The following is a 15,590-nucleotide window of genomic DNA, read 5'->3' as shown; positions in this document are numbered from 1 at the left end:
AAACCCATTGTCATCCATCCATGCAGTCACACTCTGCCTTTGATTGGCAGACAAACAGAAAGCATTTTAGAGTGAGATATTGTCAGAAATTCTTATATTGTAAGAGGCTGCATGTTTGATTAATGCAAGCACACTGCTCTAGGAATTCAGAGGAACATCCATACAAATAGTATGGTTTTCATAGACATTTTCTTAGTGATCTAGAAAGCAAGAAGGGAAGTTAGTTCAGTGAAAAAGAAACAAATAAACAGAAAGAAATATTAAAGACTAATGTGCCTGGAGTCGGGCTATGTACATAATTATCAGAGTGAAACTTGAAAGCCTGTGTTATTAGCCTGTGATAATAGATGCCTGGTTTTACCATTTTGTAGTTCATGTTTTAAAGGCTTTTAAATAAAAAAGAGTATTTCTCCAGGCAAATAAGGTTAATCAGCAGGGAACTTGCATACAGTCAGAAAGAGATTAGAGTCGATAGAACTACTGATTCGTAGAATTGTGATTTACAGTTGCACTCTTGTAAGCCTTATTTTTTACCTGCTTACTTTTCTTCTGCAGCTTGCCCATGTTTACAGTTCTGAGACGGTTCTCCATTCTGTTTACAATGTTCGCTGAGGGAGCTCTACTCAAGTAAGCTGTATTTGTAATACTTTGTCCTTGTTCCCGAGACTGATACTGTTATTCCCGTGTGTGTGTGTGTGTGTGTGTGTGTGTGTGTGTGTGTATTCCTGTGTGTGGTTGTGGGAGGCCAGGTGGAAGTGTTGAGTTCCCCAGAGCTGAAGTTATAGGCAGTTGTGAGTAGCCTGATGTGGGTGCTAGGAATTTTAACTCCTGAGCCATCTCTCCAGCCCCATATATTCCTCGAACTCACAGAGATCTGCCTAACTCGGCCTCCTGAGTGCTGGGATTAAAGGCATGTACCACCATCTGGCTACTTTAAGTCTTGAAAACTTAAACAGGCTCATTACCTTACTATGGAATTAATGTAGTTGGAAAGGTAACAGACCGCAGTTAGAAAACTCCCAAACATGGGATATGCTGTCTAGAATTCTTGTGTCTGCTGCTGCCATTGGGTAAAGCCAAGTTCGAAACCTAGGTATAGGTTTTAAGTAATGTTCATGTCTTGGCTACTTTTACTGCAAATGTGTGTGACATCTTTCTACTTAAAAAACTTTGACATAGCCGGGCGGTGGTGGCGCACGCCTTTAATCCCAGCACTTGGGAGGCAGAGGCAGGCGGATCTCTGTGAGTTCGAGGCCAGCCTGGTCTATAGGAGCTAGTTCCAGGACAGGAACCAAAAAAGCTACGGAGAAACCCTGTCTCGAAAATCAAAAAAAAAAAAAAACAAAAACAACTTTGACATAAAAATCCCAACTCAGTGACAATGAGCAAATGGTAAGAATAAGAGAGAACTTTTTCTATAACAAAAGAGTTTTGTCACATCTTTTAAATACCTAGTTTCTTGGAAATACTCAGAATGTGAATGTGATTGTATTTGTCTTTTTTGAAAAAACGTTTTCTTTGTTTTGTCACTGATGTAAAATGAGTCTACATGGATAAAGTCACATGTTTGTATATTTTAAATTATTTTGCAGGAAGACTTTCTCTTGGGGTATTAAGATGACTGTATTTGCAATGATTATCGGAGCCTTTGTAGCTGCCAGGTAAGAGGTGGGCCAATAGAGCCTGTGTTTTAATTATCAATAGTTATTAATATTATATCTTAAGTATCTTTGAAAACTACTGAAAGACTTCCACTATTAAATCTTTTGTGCTGTGTTAGATTAAAACTAGAGAAATGGCGATTTGGGGGATTCCTAAAGTCAATTTATATAATTTAGGATTGGATGTTGTCTTCTGCTTGCCAAGCACATACACACGCCACACAGCACATTGACACACTTATGTATTCTTTTCCGTTCTGAGGGGTCTGATTTTCCTGTTTTATAGTAGAAGGATCTTTTCTGGAACTCTCAAAGATTACAGGTAGTAAGCAGCAGGGTAGAAACCAAGTCTGTCTAAATCAGTCTGTGATTTTAGACCGTGTTAGCCCTTTCCCTTTGAATATCCACTGTTCTGTGAGATGAGGAGAAGGCGACGAATCCTCTTCCCTTGTGGAAAAGGCATAGAAGTGTTGCTTCATTTGGTCTTTCTGAGGACATACCACAAATGTCATGATGTGGACACCCTATCACACTGCTGTAGCTTTCCGCAGTTTTATAAAGGTTTTCGTTTTAAAGTAAATGAAGGAAGACAGAGGAAAAGATACACTTTTAAGGTGAGAAAAATATGAAAGAGCCCAATTTGATGAATACATATTGAATACAGATACAGGCAGGCAGGAGGGAAGACAGGTAGGCGTGGGGAAAATACATGTGCACCGTCAGACTGAAAACTGAAGGTGTCTAGGTGCTCAGCTTGGGGTGTTCAGGGAGATTTCCTAATGCTACACACTGGCTTTCCTTTGGAGCCCTCTGTTCTTCAGCTCTTAGTTACACTTCCAGCGTGTGCCTGGATGGGGGTAAGTGTATGTGGGGGATGTAGACATCAGGTTCTATTCTGCATTCACTCTCCAAGCAAAATCCCACTCTTTTTTAAAAAATAAAAATGGATTGTGTTTTATTTATTTTGTGTGTGTGAACAGATGCCACAGGGTGCAGGTGTGGAGGCCAGAGGACAGCTTGTAGCACTCGGTTCTTGCCTTTCACCATGTGGGTTTCGGAAATAGGACTCAGATTATCAGGGTTGGTGGCAAGTGCCTGTACCAGATGATTTCAGTGCTTGCTGTCCCCTGAAATTCCATTCTTAGGAGAAAAAAAAAAAAACAAGACAGCATCATCAATTACTGGAATTTAGAGCTAACTCCTTTTCCCTCTGTGTTGCTTTGCCTCCTATGAGAAAAGTTCACTAATAACCACCTACTATCTTCTTAGAGGAGCTACACTAAACTCTGTGTACTCTAAAGTATTTTCCTGATGCCAGTGAGAGCCAAAATTGTACTAAACAGTCGGACCTCCTTGCATCTCCCTTTGCCCTGATGTTGCGGTGGCCTCGAGGGCTCCTTTACTAGTTCAGCCACAAGTGTGTAGTGTCTTGACCGAGCCGTAGAGCTTGAGGGTGTCAGAATCCACTGCAGGTATACTGCCAGATTTCCATTGACGGTTTATCTTTACTGAGTTCTTGTGGAAAGCACTCTACTAAGGTGTAGGAGCTTTGTCCCCTTGATCTCACCAGTGGCACCCTGTCACTTCACAGAGCAATTACTTAAGCACTTCAGTTCTTAGTCCTTGCTTATCCACTCTTGTGGTTTGATATCAGAACTATCACCTATGTTTCAGAAATTCCACCCAGTGACAAGCTAGTCCTGTCTTTTATGTGAATCTCTGAGGAAAATAAAAAAACATGACCTGTTCACAGCCCTTTCCTTTGACTTCCTGTCTTTGAAACCAGTGCTTTCTGCTTTTATAGATTAGGTCATGATGTTTGGTTGCTTCTTGTCTGACCTTAGAGCAGTTTACAGTGAACCAAAATGATTATTACTTGTGCATGTGCATGTGAAGTTTGTTTTGAGGTAGGGTCTTAAAAATGTCTTTCAGTTGTCCTGGAGTTCGATCTGTAACCCACACTGGCCTTAGCTTGTTTTACTTCTGCTTCAGCCTCCTAAGTGCTGTGTGACAGATGTGTGCCACCATGGCTGGCTCAATGATTGGCCCTTTGTGGTGACATATGTAAGCATGGATGTTTCTCATAAAATTGCCAAATAAGGCCAGGTCTTAGGAAATGCTGGTAGCTAATAAAAAGCATAAGGTCTACCTACACAAGAATGTGTTCCTGCAAGCACTTTAGCCCAGACCTGTTTAAAATGAACTGCATTATTTTTAAAGATGATCTTAAAGTGTTGCTTATGTTCTGCAGCTCTGACTTGGCATTTGATCTGGAAGGATATGTTTTCATCTTGATCAATGATGTCCTGACAGCAGCAAATGGCGCATATGTGAAACAGAAGTTAGATTCGAAAGTAAGTAGCAGTCTACAGCTTCTTCATTGGATGCTCGCCAATGGTGGGGAAAGTATGGAATAAAGAAACATACTTAGCAGGGCTGGGGAAGGGCACAGGAGCTCTCTGAAGGTAAATGTGTTCATGCTAATATAATAAGGTATATGTTCATCCTAATATAATAAATTTGTGCTTGCCAGGCACTGTGGCACATGCCTGGAATCTCAGCATTCAGGAAACTGAGGCAGGTGGATAGCCCCATGTTCAAAGCCTGCCTAGTCTGCAGAACGACACCAGCCTAGGCTACAGAGTGAAACATTATCACAAAAAGAAGAAAAAAAGGATGATGAAATATCTTTAAATTAAATTAGGTTGTAATGCTGGCTTTTCTAGAAGGAAGTGTATGAGAATATCAACTTAGAATGAGATAGGAGAAATAAGAAATTCCACAGAGAAAATATATTCATGATTGTGGTTGTATTCTAGAAGACTTGGTGAGGGACCTAAAAGAAATAGAGGGGAGTGTGGGCACCTATGGAGGAAGGGAGTGCTGGGAAAGGCTAGGAACAAGGATGCCTTTGAAGGCTAGGGAGCCCTGGGCTTGCTCTCTTGAGAGCACTGCCTTCCTGGTCCAGACCTCAGGTGTGTACCCTCAAATTTCTGTCTTACATTGGTAGTGTGCACACAGGGGTTTTCCACAGTACTGTCTGCTTGGTCACTGTCTGCTTTATATACAGACATATTCAGCTGTGGTTTTACATCACCCCCAGAAAGGCAAGTATTTGAACCCTGTTTTGTGTGCTGTGTTGTAGGGTTAAGTTACTATAAGAAAACAGCTATCTAGATTTTGACTTTCTTTGTCACAGAGCTCTTAGTGACGGGTTGTTTTTCATTTCTTAGTGGGCTTTGTGAGGACTCTCATCAATATTCATCTGAGATGTCACCCTTGTTTTTTCTGAGCATCTGATACATGCTCATCTCATAACCGAATCTTGCAATCTATGTGTGTTCCTTCTTATATCTTATCTTATAAGATAAGTCACTTGTCTCCTTGTCTGCTCTCTTCTGTGTATAGTATTTCTGAGAATTACTTCAAGTACTTTTTGGAGCTCAGATGACAAGCAGAAACAAATGTCCCACTTGATCATGGTGATCCTACTGGATTCCTGATTGTTCTGGTTTTGAGTTGGTGGTTTCCCATTGGCCAGGATTTTTCTCTGCCCCAGAAAAGAAGAGTATAGATTGTGAGGCTATGTGGCTGTCCATACAGGTTACACATACACACACACACACACACACACACACACACACACACACACACACTGAAGACACTACAGATTTGTGGCTATCACTTTCTTTACAATGCCTGCTTTTCCTCCTCCACTTATCCACTTTGATATCTACGTGTCTATGTGGTTGTATTTTAGTTGAAGTTACCAGTAACAATTCTTCATCCTTTTTAAAAAGAGGAAAGAGAATGGCAGTTTAGCCTCACCCTGATTTTACTGTTAGCTCATCTGCTGTTTTACAGAACCTAGGAAAAAAATAAAGGTATCGACAGAGGCTGCTCGTTAATAATCACACTGAAACTATTTTAATTACAATACTGTTTGGCCAATAACTTAAGCGTATTCCTAGCTAGCTCTTATATCTTAAATTAACCCATTTCTATTATTTTATATTTTACCACGAGGCTCGTGGCCTATAGGCAAGGTTCTAGCTGGCAGCTCGTGTCTTTCTCCTCTGGTGGCTACATGGCTTCTCTCTAACTCCACCTACTCTCTCTCTACTCTCTCTATATCTCTTTCACCCTGGCTTTACTCTGTTAAGCCATTGGCTGAAAGCAGCTTCTTTATTAACCAATAGCAATAAAACATATTCACAGCATATATCACCTCCCACATCATAATTTCAGAGAATTTTTATCTTAGGAGAGAGCTCTTCATTTGCACACTTAGAAATGGCTTATGACTTGTATTGAAACTCTAAAGCTGCCAGGCACTGGTAGTGTGCACCTTTATTCCCAGTTCTTGGGAGGTAGAGGCAGGTGGATCTCTATGAGTTCAAGGCTAGTCTGTTCTGTAAGTTCCAAGACATCCAAGGACTACACACAGAAAGCCTGTCTTGAGATACTAAACAACAAAATCAAACCAAAACAATAAAAGCAAAACAAACCTCTATGGGTCTGGGGTATAGCTAAATTGATTTCTTTAGAGATGGCTTTTTGAATTACTTCATTAATTTTTGAGACATGGTCTCACTATGCAACCCTGGTTGATCTGAAACTTGTAATATAGAACAGTCTGACTTGGAACTCACAGAGATCTATCTGTCTTGGCCTCCTGCATGCTGGAATTAAAGGCATATGCTATCATGTCCAATGTAGTTCAGTTGATGTATTGCTTGCATAATATTCATGGAACCCTTGGTTTAATCCCTAGTACCACATGAGCCAGGTGAGTCCCAGAACTCTAGAATTGGAGGCAAAAGGATCAAATGCTTTGACTTCATCCTTAGCTATGTAGTGAGTTTGAAACCTGAATTGTTTATCTAATTATTCTTTAACACAAAGCTATCAAGAGTCAGATATTGGGGAAAGGACCTGAATGATAAGAGAGGCAGTGAGAAGTGACCAGTGGCCTCCGCTCTTCTTCCTTGATCCAAAAGGGCCAAGATTCTCTCTAAACCTCACCCTATTACTTCCTGTGTGTCTCTATGTCCTTGGTCCTCCAAAACCTCTATGGCTAATTTTGGTGAGATAATAGCTAGTTCTGCCCTTTGATTAAAACTAAACTTTATTGTCAGTATCAAAAGTGTCAAAGTACCATCAAAATAACCCACAACATTTCCCCTTTTTGGTTTAAATAAAAAGGGAAGGTTTTAACACAGTAAACACTATGCAATGAGAACAATTACCAAGTAAGAATTACATTCACAATGTCTAATCCATATATAAATTAAGCTTTGTTTTCTAATAACCTTGGGCTACTCTTCAGTTTTATAATTCAATGGTGAGGTAGGTTCTTCTCTAAATTCTTCTGTCATTGTGTGAATATTTTTCTTAGTTTCATTAGTAAGTCTTTATAGGGATTGCATCTTAATAGTCGATTTTTTTTTGTATTTGGCACTAATATCAAACCATTCTTTAAAGTATAAATCATGAATTACCAAACTGATAATGGTTATAATTGCCATTATGTTAATACCAGCTACATTATTTTCCCTTCACTTAATTTTTCCAGTTTTAAGCCATCCATCGTGGAACCATACAGAGGCCTAACTCCCTGCATTATATTGCTCCCCATTCTTTTTATTTATTCATTTATTTTGATTTTTCAAGACAGGGCTTCTCTGTGTAACAGCCCTAACTGTCCTGGAACTAGCTCTGTAAACCAGACTGGCCTTGAACTCACAGAGATCTGCCTGCCTTTCTTTCCAAGTTCTGGGATTAAAGGTGTGCACCTCCACTGCCCAGTTCTATTCTTAATATGGGTAAAAACTCTTAACAACGTAACAAAAAACCCAAACTCATTTCCCCCTTAAGAATTCCCAGGCATCTCATTTGCTGACAAGGACAGGAAAGGGCAGAGATCACAGGGAGTGTACTGCCTGACTGAGGGCAGCTTCTGCTGCTCGTGTGTAGGTAGCTGTGGGCTGAGAGTGTGTGGCGGTGGTAGCAGCAGTAAAATCTTGAGTGGGTTTCAAGGCTGTCAACCTGGTGTGGCAGTGGTCTAAGAAAGGGGTCCAGGAGAAGCCTGCAACCCACAGTGGGTGGAGGTGAGCTACCTGAAAAGTGAATACAAGGGGACATGCAGAAGAATCCTACAGGGCACTGGGCCACCTGAATCACAGAGACTGCTGGCAATGGGTGGTTAACTTAGTGGTATTTGGGGCCCAGCCACCTGTGGTGTTTGGGGCCAGGAACGGGTGGCAGGTGGAGGCTGCTATAGAGTGGCTGCAACAGGAAAACTCCAGACTCGCACACAGGGCCTGAGGGGAAGGGAGGGATAGCCAGCTGCAGTGGTTACTCTGCCAGCAAAACTGGTGGTGAGCTGTTGCCTCGTGATCTCATGCCCTGTGTTGGACTACAGTTGAAGTTTTTATCTAATTATTATTTATCAATAAAAACTCAGGAGTTAAATATAGGGGTAAGAACCTGAATGTTCCGAGAAGTGGTGAGGTGAACAGTGATTTCCTCCCTCTCTCCTTCCTCTATCTAAAGGGGGCTCGAATCTTTCTAAGCCCCATCCTACCACTTCCTGTGTCTCTAGGTCCTCTGAGAAACCTCTATGGCTAATTTTGGTTTGTGAGTAGTTAGCTCCGCCTTCTGATTCAAGCTAAACTTTAATGGCAGTCTCAGGAGTGTCAGAATACAATCAAAATATCCCACAACAGAAATCAGCCTGAGATATATGAGACTCTGTCTCCAAAAAATAAAACAAATAAACCCTTATAGAGTCTGGCTATTTTAGCAGCTATGTAACCCCAGCACTCGGAAGGCTGATCTAAGATAATCATGAGTTCAAGGCTGTCCGGTATAGTGTAGTGGCATCTGATACACTTGCTGTGTCCTAAGGGAGAATGACATTCAGAATCATCAGAATGTGAAGGGAGTGATGAGGGAGTGGGTATTTGTGTCTTGTCACTTGTCAGTTATGTGGTTGGTGCATCTGTGTCCATTCTGCACACCCTCTGATCCAGGCTGGTTCTGGGTCATGTGCTCCTGTTGTGTAAGGCTGTGTGGCCTCACTGTTGATCTTTTCCTGGTACTACACAAAGAGGCACACACAGCTTTGCAGTGATACTTACCATTATGACTTATCCATTATTATTATTTGCTTTAACCTAGGGTCAGTATGGTCACATGGGTTTTAGTAAATCAGAACTGTAACTTCAGGACTGCTTGTAATAATGGGCAAGCCAGCTTGAGTTCTATGACATAAAGATCTGGGTCTGAATTTCAGGCTTGAATGTGATTATTCAAGTTAAGATGCTTTTTAACTTTAAAAACCATCCAACATAATATACATATGTAATTGGATTAGTAATCTATGTGTGTAAAGATACCTAACTGCTGGATCCAACTGAAATAACTAATTGTTTACTACCTAGGAGCTGGGAAAGTACGGTCTGCTCTATTACAATGCACTGTTCATGATCCTTCCCACCCTGGCCATTGCCTATTTCACAGGAGATGCACAAAAGGTAGGACTTTGTAATTACGGGTTATTTATTTACTGTTTATGATCAAAAGATAAACTTTTGGGTTGTTAGAAAGAGATGTGCTTATTAAGTGACCACAAACTGAGAATTTACCTTTTAGATCTCTAGTGTGCTGATGTCATGCTAACCTGCCATCTTGGCATAAACATTTTAAATATTAAGACGGCTCAGAGTAGGTCTCTGTGCCAGGACAGAAAAGAAAAGTTTACATGAAAAACATTGTTGATTAATTGATTTTGTACACGTATAACATGTTTTGATCATATACACCTTTCCATTATCCTCTATTATCCCCCACACACACACCTGCCTAACCCCTTCTTTAAAACAAGATCCCCTGTTTTCGTGTATGTGTGTGTGTATGTGTGTTCATGTTCCATTGAGAATAATTAGGTGTTCATGTAGGAGCATGGGTTAGGGGTTATTTATTGGGTAATTACTCTATGGCTACACTTTTGAAGAAAATGCCTTCCTTCATGTAGCTATTAACTACAGGTTTCAGGAAGAGGTGAGACTTTTTCAACTCCTCCTTCATCCATGATGGACTCTTGAAGGGCCTGCTTATGTGCAGATTGGAATATGTAGCTACAGCTGCTGTGTCTGGTTATCACAATGGCCATATGCAGGTAGCCACAGCTGCTGTGTTTATTATCACAATGGCCGTATGTAGGTAACCATAGCTTCTCTGTGTTGATTATCACAATGGCCATATGTAAGTAACTACAGCTGCTCTGTGCTGATTGTCACAATGGCCATATGCAGGTAGCCACAGCTGCTGTGCTGATTGTCACAATGGCCATATGTAGGTAACCATAGCTTCTCTGTGTTGATTATCACAATGGCCATATGTAGGTAACCGCAGCTGCTCTGTGCTGATTGTCACAGTGGCCACATGTCCAGAGAGCTTCACAGCCTCCCTCCCCAGCCTCTGGCTCTTAGATTTTATCTACCCCTCCTTCATGCTATTTCCTGAGACTTGGAGGGAGGAATGTTTACATTTTCATTAATATGTAAAATAGGAATGAATGCAAACGGTCCCTGAAAAATAAAATGTTCTGAAGTATTAAACCTCTTTGACACTCAAGAGTTCTGTTTCTTTGACAGGTGTTTTCCTTGCTTAAATCCTACCTTGGTTTCCCATTGCCATTAGGAGGTACTTGGTATTGCATGGTGCCATGACCAGATAAAGAGCAACTCATATAGTAGTTTACCAATTTTATGCAAAAATTTGCTTAAATAAGCCCCAAATAGAATAACAAAATCAATCCTAGAGAATTTTTCTGTAGAATATGCCCATATGTATAGAAAAACTGGTATTGTTAGAAATCACAAAATTTTGCAAACCAAATGGAAATGCAAAATTCTGCCAATAATATCTGTCCCAGAATTCTGTCTCTTGAACCTTGGCTTCAGAATAAATATGTTGGTTATGCTTTCTTCGGGCATCAGACCATGTATCAATGGAAATTTGAACAGAAGATTGTGAAATACTACTCATAAATTCTTGAGGCTGAGACAGAATCTTGGCAACCTATGGAACTTTTTTTTAAGACCAATCTTTTAAAGAGCTGTATATGAATAGATGTTTTAATGAACTGCGGCCTGGCTACTGGCAAGCCTAAACATGGTCCCAGAGTAGAAATTGCTGTTGCTTTGACTAATGGTGTTAAATAACTATTCTGTGGCTTAGAAGAAAATGGGATGAGAAACGAACATTTCCTGAATCCTTATTATGTACTGGTCACTTACATGAACTATAATCCAACTTTCTTAATAGCTGTAGAAAGGTTAAATGATCCCTATTTTGTTAATGTGAAAAGAGGTTCAGGACATTAAAAAAAAAAAACTTGCCTAAAGTCACAGTGTTGGCAGATAAGTTCCTTCCGAAGGCCTGATCTGTAGAGTCTGCTTCCTTCTAGCAGGCTCTGGAGCCTTCAGAACAAAGGTGTCATGGGTGCTCAGGACAGGACAGATGGCGCTAGTCTCAAGGCCAATGTGTACTTGAGACAGCTGTAAGGATTAACACACTTGTGTACTCTAAGGACTTAGCAAAGATTTGATTTCCATGAGGTGTTGACAAACACCTTGTAGCTATTAGGAGCTATTAGTCAAAGGAGGTATATCTTCATTCCAAAATGACGACAACTTGTGTGTATTCCAAAGTTCGGTAGCACTTTAATCCCAGGACTCAGGAGGCAGAGGCAGACAAATCTCTGAGTTTGAGATCAGCCTGGTCTATAGAGCCAGTTCCAGGACAGCTAGTGCTACACAGAGAAACTCTGTCTCTATAAGAAGGAAAAAAAACAAACAAAACAGAAACAAACCCACATAAATCAAGGTTCAGTAGTGCACATGTAATTTGAATGTTCTGATTCGGCTAAGCATGTTTACTTGTAAGATGAACAGTCACTTTACCATCTACAGGAGGACTCGGTCTGTTTGCCTCTCCTCTTCTGCTTTGGGCAGCACATTTGTATATTCTGTTTTCTGTTTGATTTTTCTAATGATCAGAGCATATATATTAGAACACTGATTTTGATGAGTGTCAGTTCACCTCAAGGTTTTCAAATTGTGATGATAAAGTTTAGTATAAAAGTGGAACCCACTGCTTTGCAGTTAGACCCTTGTATTTTGCATTTCATGTTTGTTTAGTTTCACTTTTACTATTAATTGATACAGCTCTTATGAAATATTGGAGTATAAATAGACACTGGCCATGCTGTTTTCTGTAAAACCCTCTGCTTACCAGCTATTCTTGTTCTGATATTGTCATATAGTTAAGTGTTATCTTTCTCGCTGTGTTGAACTTACCTTTGAAGAGCATGTACTCTTTCTGGGGAGCAGACCCACTCACGGCAGAACTATACACGGGTATAGGTTCTCGGGGAGCAGAATGGGGAGTAATCTTGGGATGGAAGTAGGTTAATCCTGTCTTTTTGTTGGGGTTAGTGGTAGATTGTTCCATGTACAGTCAGCTATAAATGAAAGAACATGGATGATGTAAGTAACGGTGTTTGGTATGAATTAAATTTGAAGCTTAGGACATGATCCTAACTTGGAGTTCTTACATTCCCATGTATCTTTGAGACAAGTCACTGTATCATTTATTTCTGAGCATCTTTCCTGTGTTAAAAGAGTTCTGTGTTAACGTCTCTTAAAATGTGTAAGAAATCTAGGTTAGGATTTACCACAGAGGAAAGGTATCTGGTGTGAATCTGAGGTGGTGTAGGATCTAGAACCAATGCGCGTGGCTGTCAGAAAGTCTCATATCTGTTCAGGTATGAGCTGAATAGCAGTTTTACTATTCAGGTAAAGCTCGTGCTTAGCCTTCCTCCCTCAACAGCCACCTCCCCTTATCTTGATATGTAGGCCTGGATAACCCAGAACTTGGTGTGAACGTAAGGCCGGCTTTGAACTGAGAGCAGTTCTCTTGCCTCTACCTCCTAAGTACTGGGGTTAAGGGTGTATAAAACCACACCTGCCTAGTTCTTGGTTTTCTTACCCACCAAATGCACCAAGAAATGCTCACCTGCTTGGAGACTTGTTTTAGAGACATGATCAGAGCAGTAACATATAACAGATTGGTAGGCAGAGCCAATATGATAAGGCATCCTTAGGACCCAAAGTATACTACAAGACATTGACTGTCATGTTGCTCATCACATTTGTCTGAAGCCTTGTTTAAGGGGTCCACGATAAAGTCTGGGATGTACTGCAGATTTTAGGTGTTCAGTAAGTTGGGCTCATTGTCAGCTTGTTTCTTTTGTGGGTGTACTTTCCATGTGTGTGTGTGTGAATAAATGTGTGTGTGTGTGTGTGTGTGTGTGTGTGTGTGTGTGTGTGTGTGTGTGTGTGTGTATTCGTGTTTATGACACTTTATCTTTAAGGCTGTTTGCAAATAAACAGTTGGAGCCTTCTTCTGGCTGGAAGCCATACTTTACCTGTAGGGATGCATTGTACCTGACAGGATGCTTCATAAATAAGTTTCCTCGGCCCGTGTTATATACCCGGAGGAGGGTTGTTATCCAGTTTACAGAAGTGGGGGGGATTCTCAAGGATGCACAGTGGTGTTGTTTAGAATAGAACCTCTCTGGTGCCTGCCGTGCTCTGGCTTCTGTGTCTGATTGCATGTGACTCTCCCAGTCATCTGCTGCACCTGCTGTATTTCTGCTCCATTTGGGACTTCCACGAGGGCCTGCTTACAGGACAGTGCAAGAAGCAGCTCGGTGCAGGTGAAAGAGTAACACTGGAGCAGAGCCCACCCATGTCGTTTCCTTACTCGTGCACAGCCATAGTGTTTCTATTCCATGACGATTAAGTGCTTATGTGTTGTGAAAAGAAAGACCATGTACCTGCCTGCGTGGAGTGCAGATTCCAGTAGGTAAGACATATGGTGCAGAGTCACGTGGGGAGAGCTGTGAAGAGAAACCTATCAAAGGGAACGAGGGGGCCGTGCTATTTTGAAAACGTGCTATTTTGGCTAGGGAAAATAATTTTGTAAGGCTCACCTGAGCAGACTCTTAAATAAATGGGCTGAGAAATAGTTTATATGTCTCTGGAGAGTAACCTGGGCAGGAGCAAAAGCAGGTTTGGAGCTGTGAGGAGCTTAGCACTGTCTGAAGTAGTAAAAACCAGGAAAGGTAAGGGTGCCCTTACTGAGGTGAGGGGAGGGACCTGAAGGTGCATTCCAGGTAGAACTCACAGTGAACACAGGCTGGCTGCTGGAGCAGATCCATGGTCAGAAGATGGACAGAGACCTGGGGAAACTCTACTTTTCCTGAACAAGGAAACTAGGGCCAAAGAGAACGTGGGTCTCTGTTCCGAGACCAGTCAGTGCCCTCCCAGAGAAATGTGAAGAATGCAGGACTGACAGCCTCTGGCCCCACTGTTTTTCATTGCTTGACTTTGTCTGAGTCCCCTCTGTGCTCTCTCTCTCTGCCTTGTCGCATGGAAAATGAGTTAGGCAGATAAAATACTCCCTAGGTAGAACCCTTTCTGGAGCAAAAGGCACGCTGGTGTGGATGCTAGGTTCGTGTTAGCTAGTGTAAGCCCAGTGTCTGAGAGAGTCAGGACTGTTAACTGCTCTCACCATTAGACTCCAGAGCCACATAGTACAAGGATGGTCATATTTTCTTCTGCTATTTAAATAAAGAAACTCTGGAAAAATAGAAACCAATAAAGTAGCCAAAAACTTGTTATGCATGTGTGTGTGGGAACAGGGTAAGTATATTTTTTTTATTATGGAACCATGCAGAAGTACTTAAAAACTATACTTTATAAATTGAACTATTAAAAAAAACCCAAGTATTCTGTAATGCATCTTAAATTTAAAAATAATTAGGGCAGGCCGAACAAACTGAATTATTCTTATTACTCACTAATAAGACCAGGCAGCAAAGTCCAGTCAGGCAGGAAGACTTGCTTTTCTCACCAGGAATCTAGGGAGAGGGCTCTGAAAAGCCAGTCCCATAGAGGCAGAGTGGAGACAGCCCATGATGCTGCGGGCATGGAATTTAAGTAAGAATTGGAGGCTCAGACACCCTAAGGCTCCATATAAATTATAAGACAGAATCCAACCAAAAACTCATCCCAGGGAATGCATAGTTGTACAAGGCTATGTGTTCCTCCCCTTCCTCCCTCCTTCTCCTTTCTTATTTGCAAAATCTTGGGATACTAGAATCGTTATACTTAGTTCTAGAAAAGATGCATCTTACAAAATACCCATAAAACACAAAACAACAACAAAAAAACAAAACATAGTCAGTTTTGGTTTTTGCCTGTAATCTCGGAACTTGGGAGGCTGAGACAGGAGGATGGGGCTGAGTTTAAGGCCAGCCTTGCCAGCAGTGTGAGACTGTCTCAGAACCAGCCAGCTAGTCAGCAATCAATCACCCAAATCCCCCAAAAGCTAGCCACTGTGGAAGCAGAAATACCAGGAGTTCAAGATCATCCTTGGCCACATAGTGAATTTAAGACTAGCCTGGACTATATGAGACCCTTTGTGTTATACAGAAATCACCTTGCTGTTTATTAAAAAAAAATCTAGTAACTTAGGTCAAATAAGTATGAGTATCATTTAACTAGCGATTTTCTAAAGCATCAGGATAGATGTGTTTACGCTCTGAGCATCAGGATAGATGTGTTTACGCTCTGAGCGTCAGGATAGATGTGGTTATGCTCTGAGCGTCAGGATAGATGTGGTTATGCTCTGAGCGTCAGGATAGATGTGGTTATGCTCTGAGCCGCTGCCTCCAAAAGGGAGTGCTGCAGCACAAAGCCAGCATTGAGAGTGGCAAGTGCTGGGCTTGGCTTCCTGGCAGCACTCTCAGCTGGATGTTCTCAGCTACCTGTGGAAGAACAGACCCCTGCTGTG

The 15,590-nt window shown here is 41.3% G+C and overlaps 1 protein-coding gene across 1 annotated transcript in view; it reads left to right on the top strand.

Annotated features, from left to right (window-relative positions):
• The window catches only part of Slc35d1 (solute carrier family 35 member D1), a 42,611-nt gene that overhangs the window by 3,046 nt on the left and 23,975 nt on the right, over positions 1–15,590 (top strand). Inside the window, exons 5-8 of the mRNA XM_005353486.2 lie at positions 556–627; positions 1,593–1,661; positions 3,913–4,015; positions 9,107–9,199. Coding sequence (XP_005353543.1) covers positions 556–627; positions 1,593–1,661; positions 3,913–4,015; positions 9,107–9,199 — 337 coding nt within the window. The remainder of the gene's footprint in view (positions 1–555; positions 628–1,592; positions 1,662–3,912; positions 4,016–9,106; positions 9,200–15,590) is intronic.

Source organism: Microtus ochrogaster, chromosome 10, assembly GCF_000317375.1.
Source record: "Microtus ochrogaster isolate Prairie Vole_2 chromosome 10, MicOch1.0, whole genome shotgun sequence".
NCBI lineage: Eukaryota > Metazoa > Chordata > Mammalia > Rodentia > Cricetidae > Microtus > Microtus ochrogaster.
Note: the sequence above shows the minus strand (reverse complement) of the source record. Positions and strands in the feature narration are given on the sequence as shown.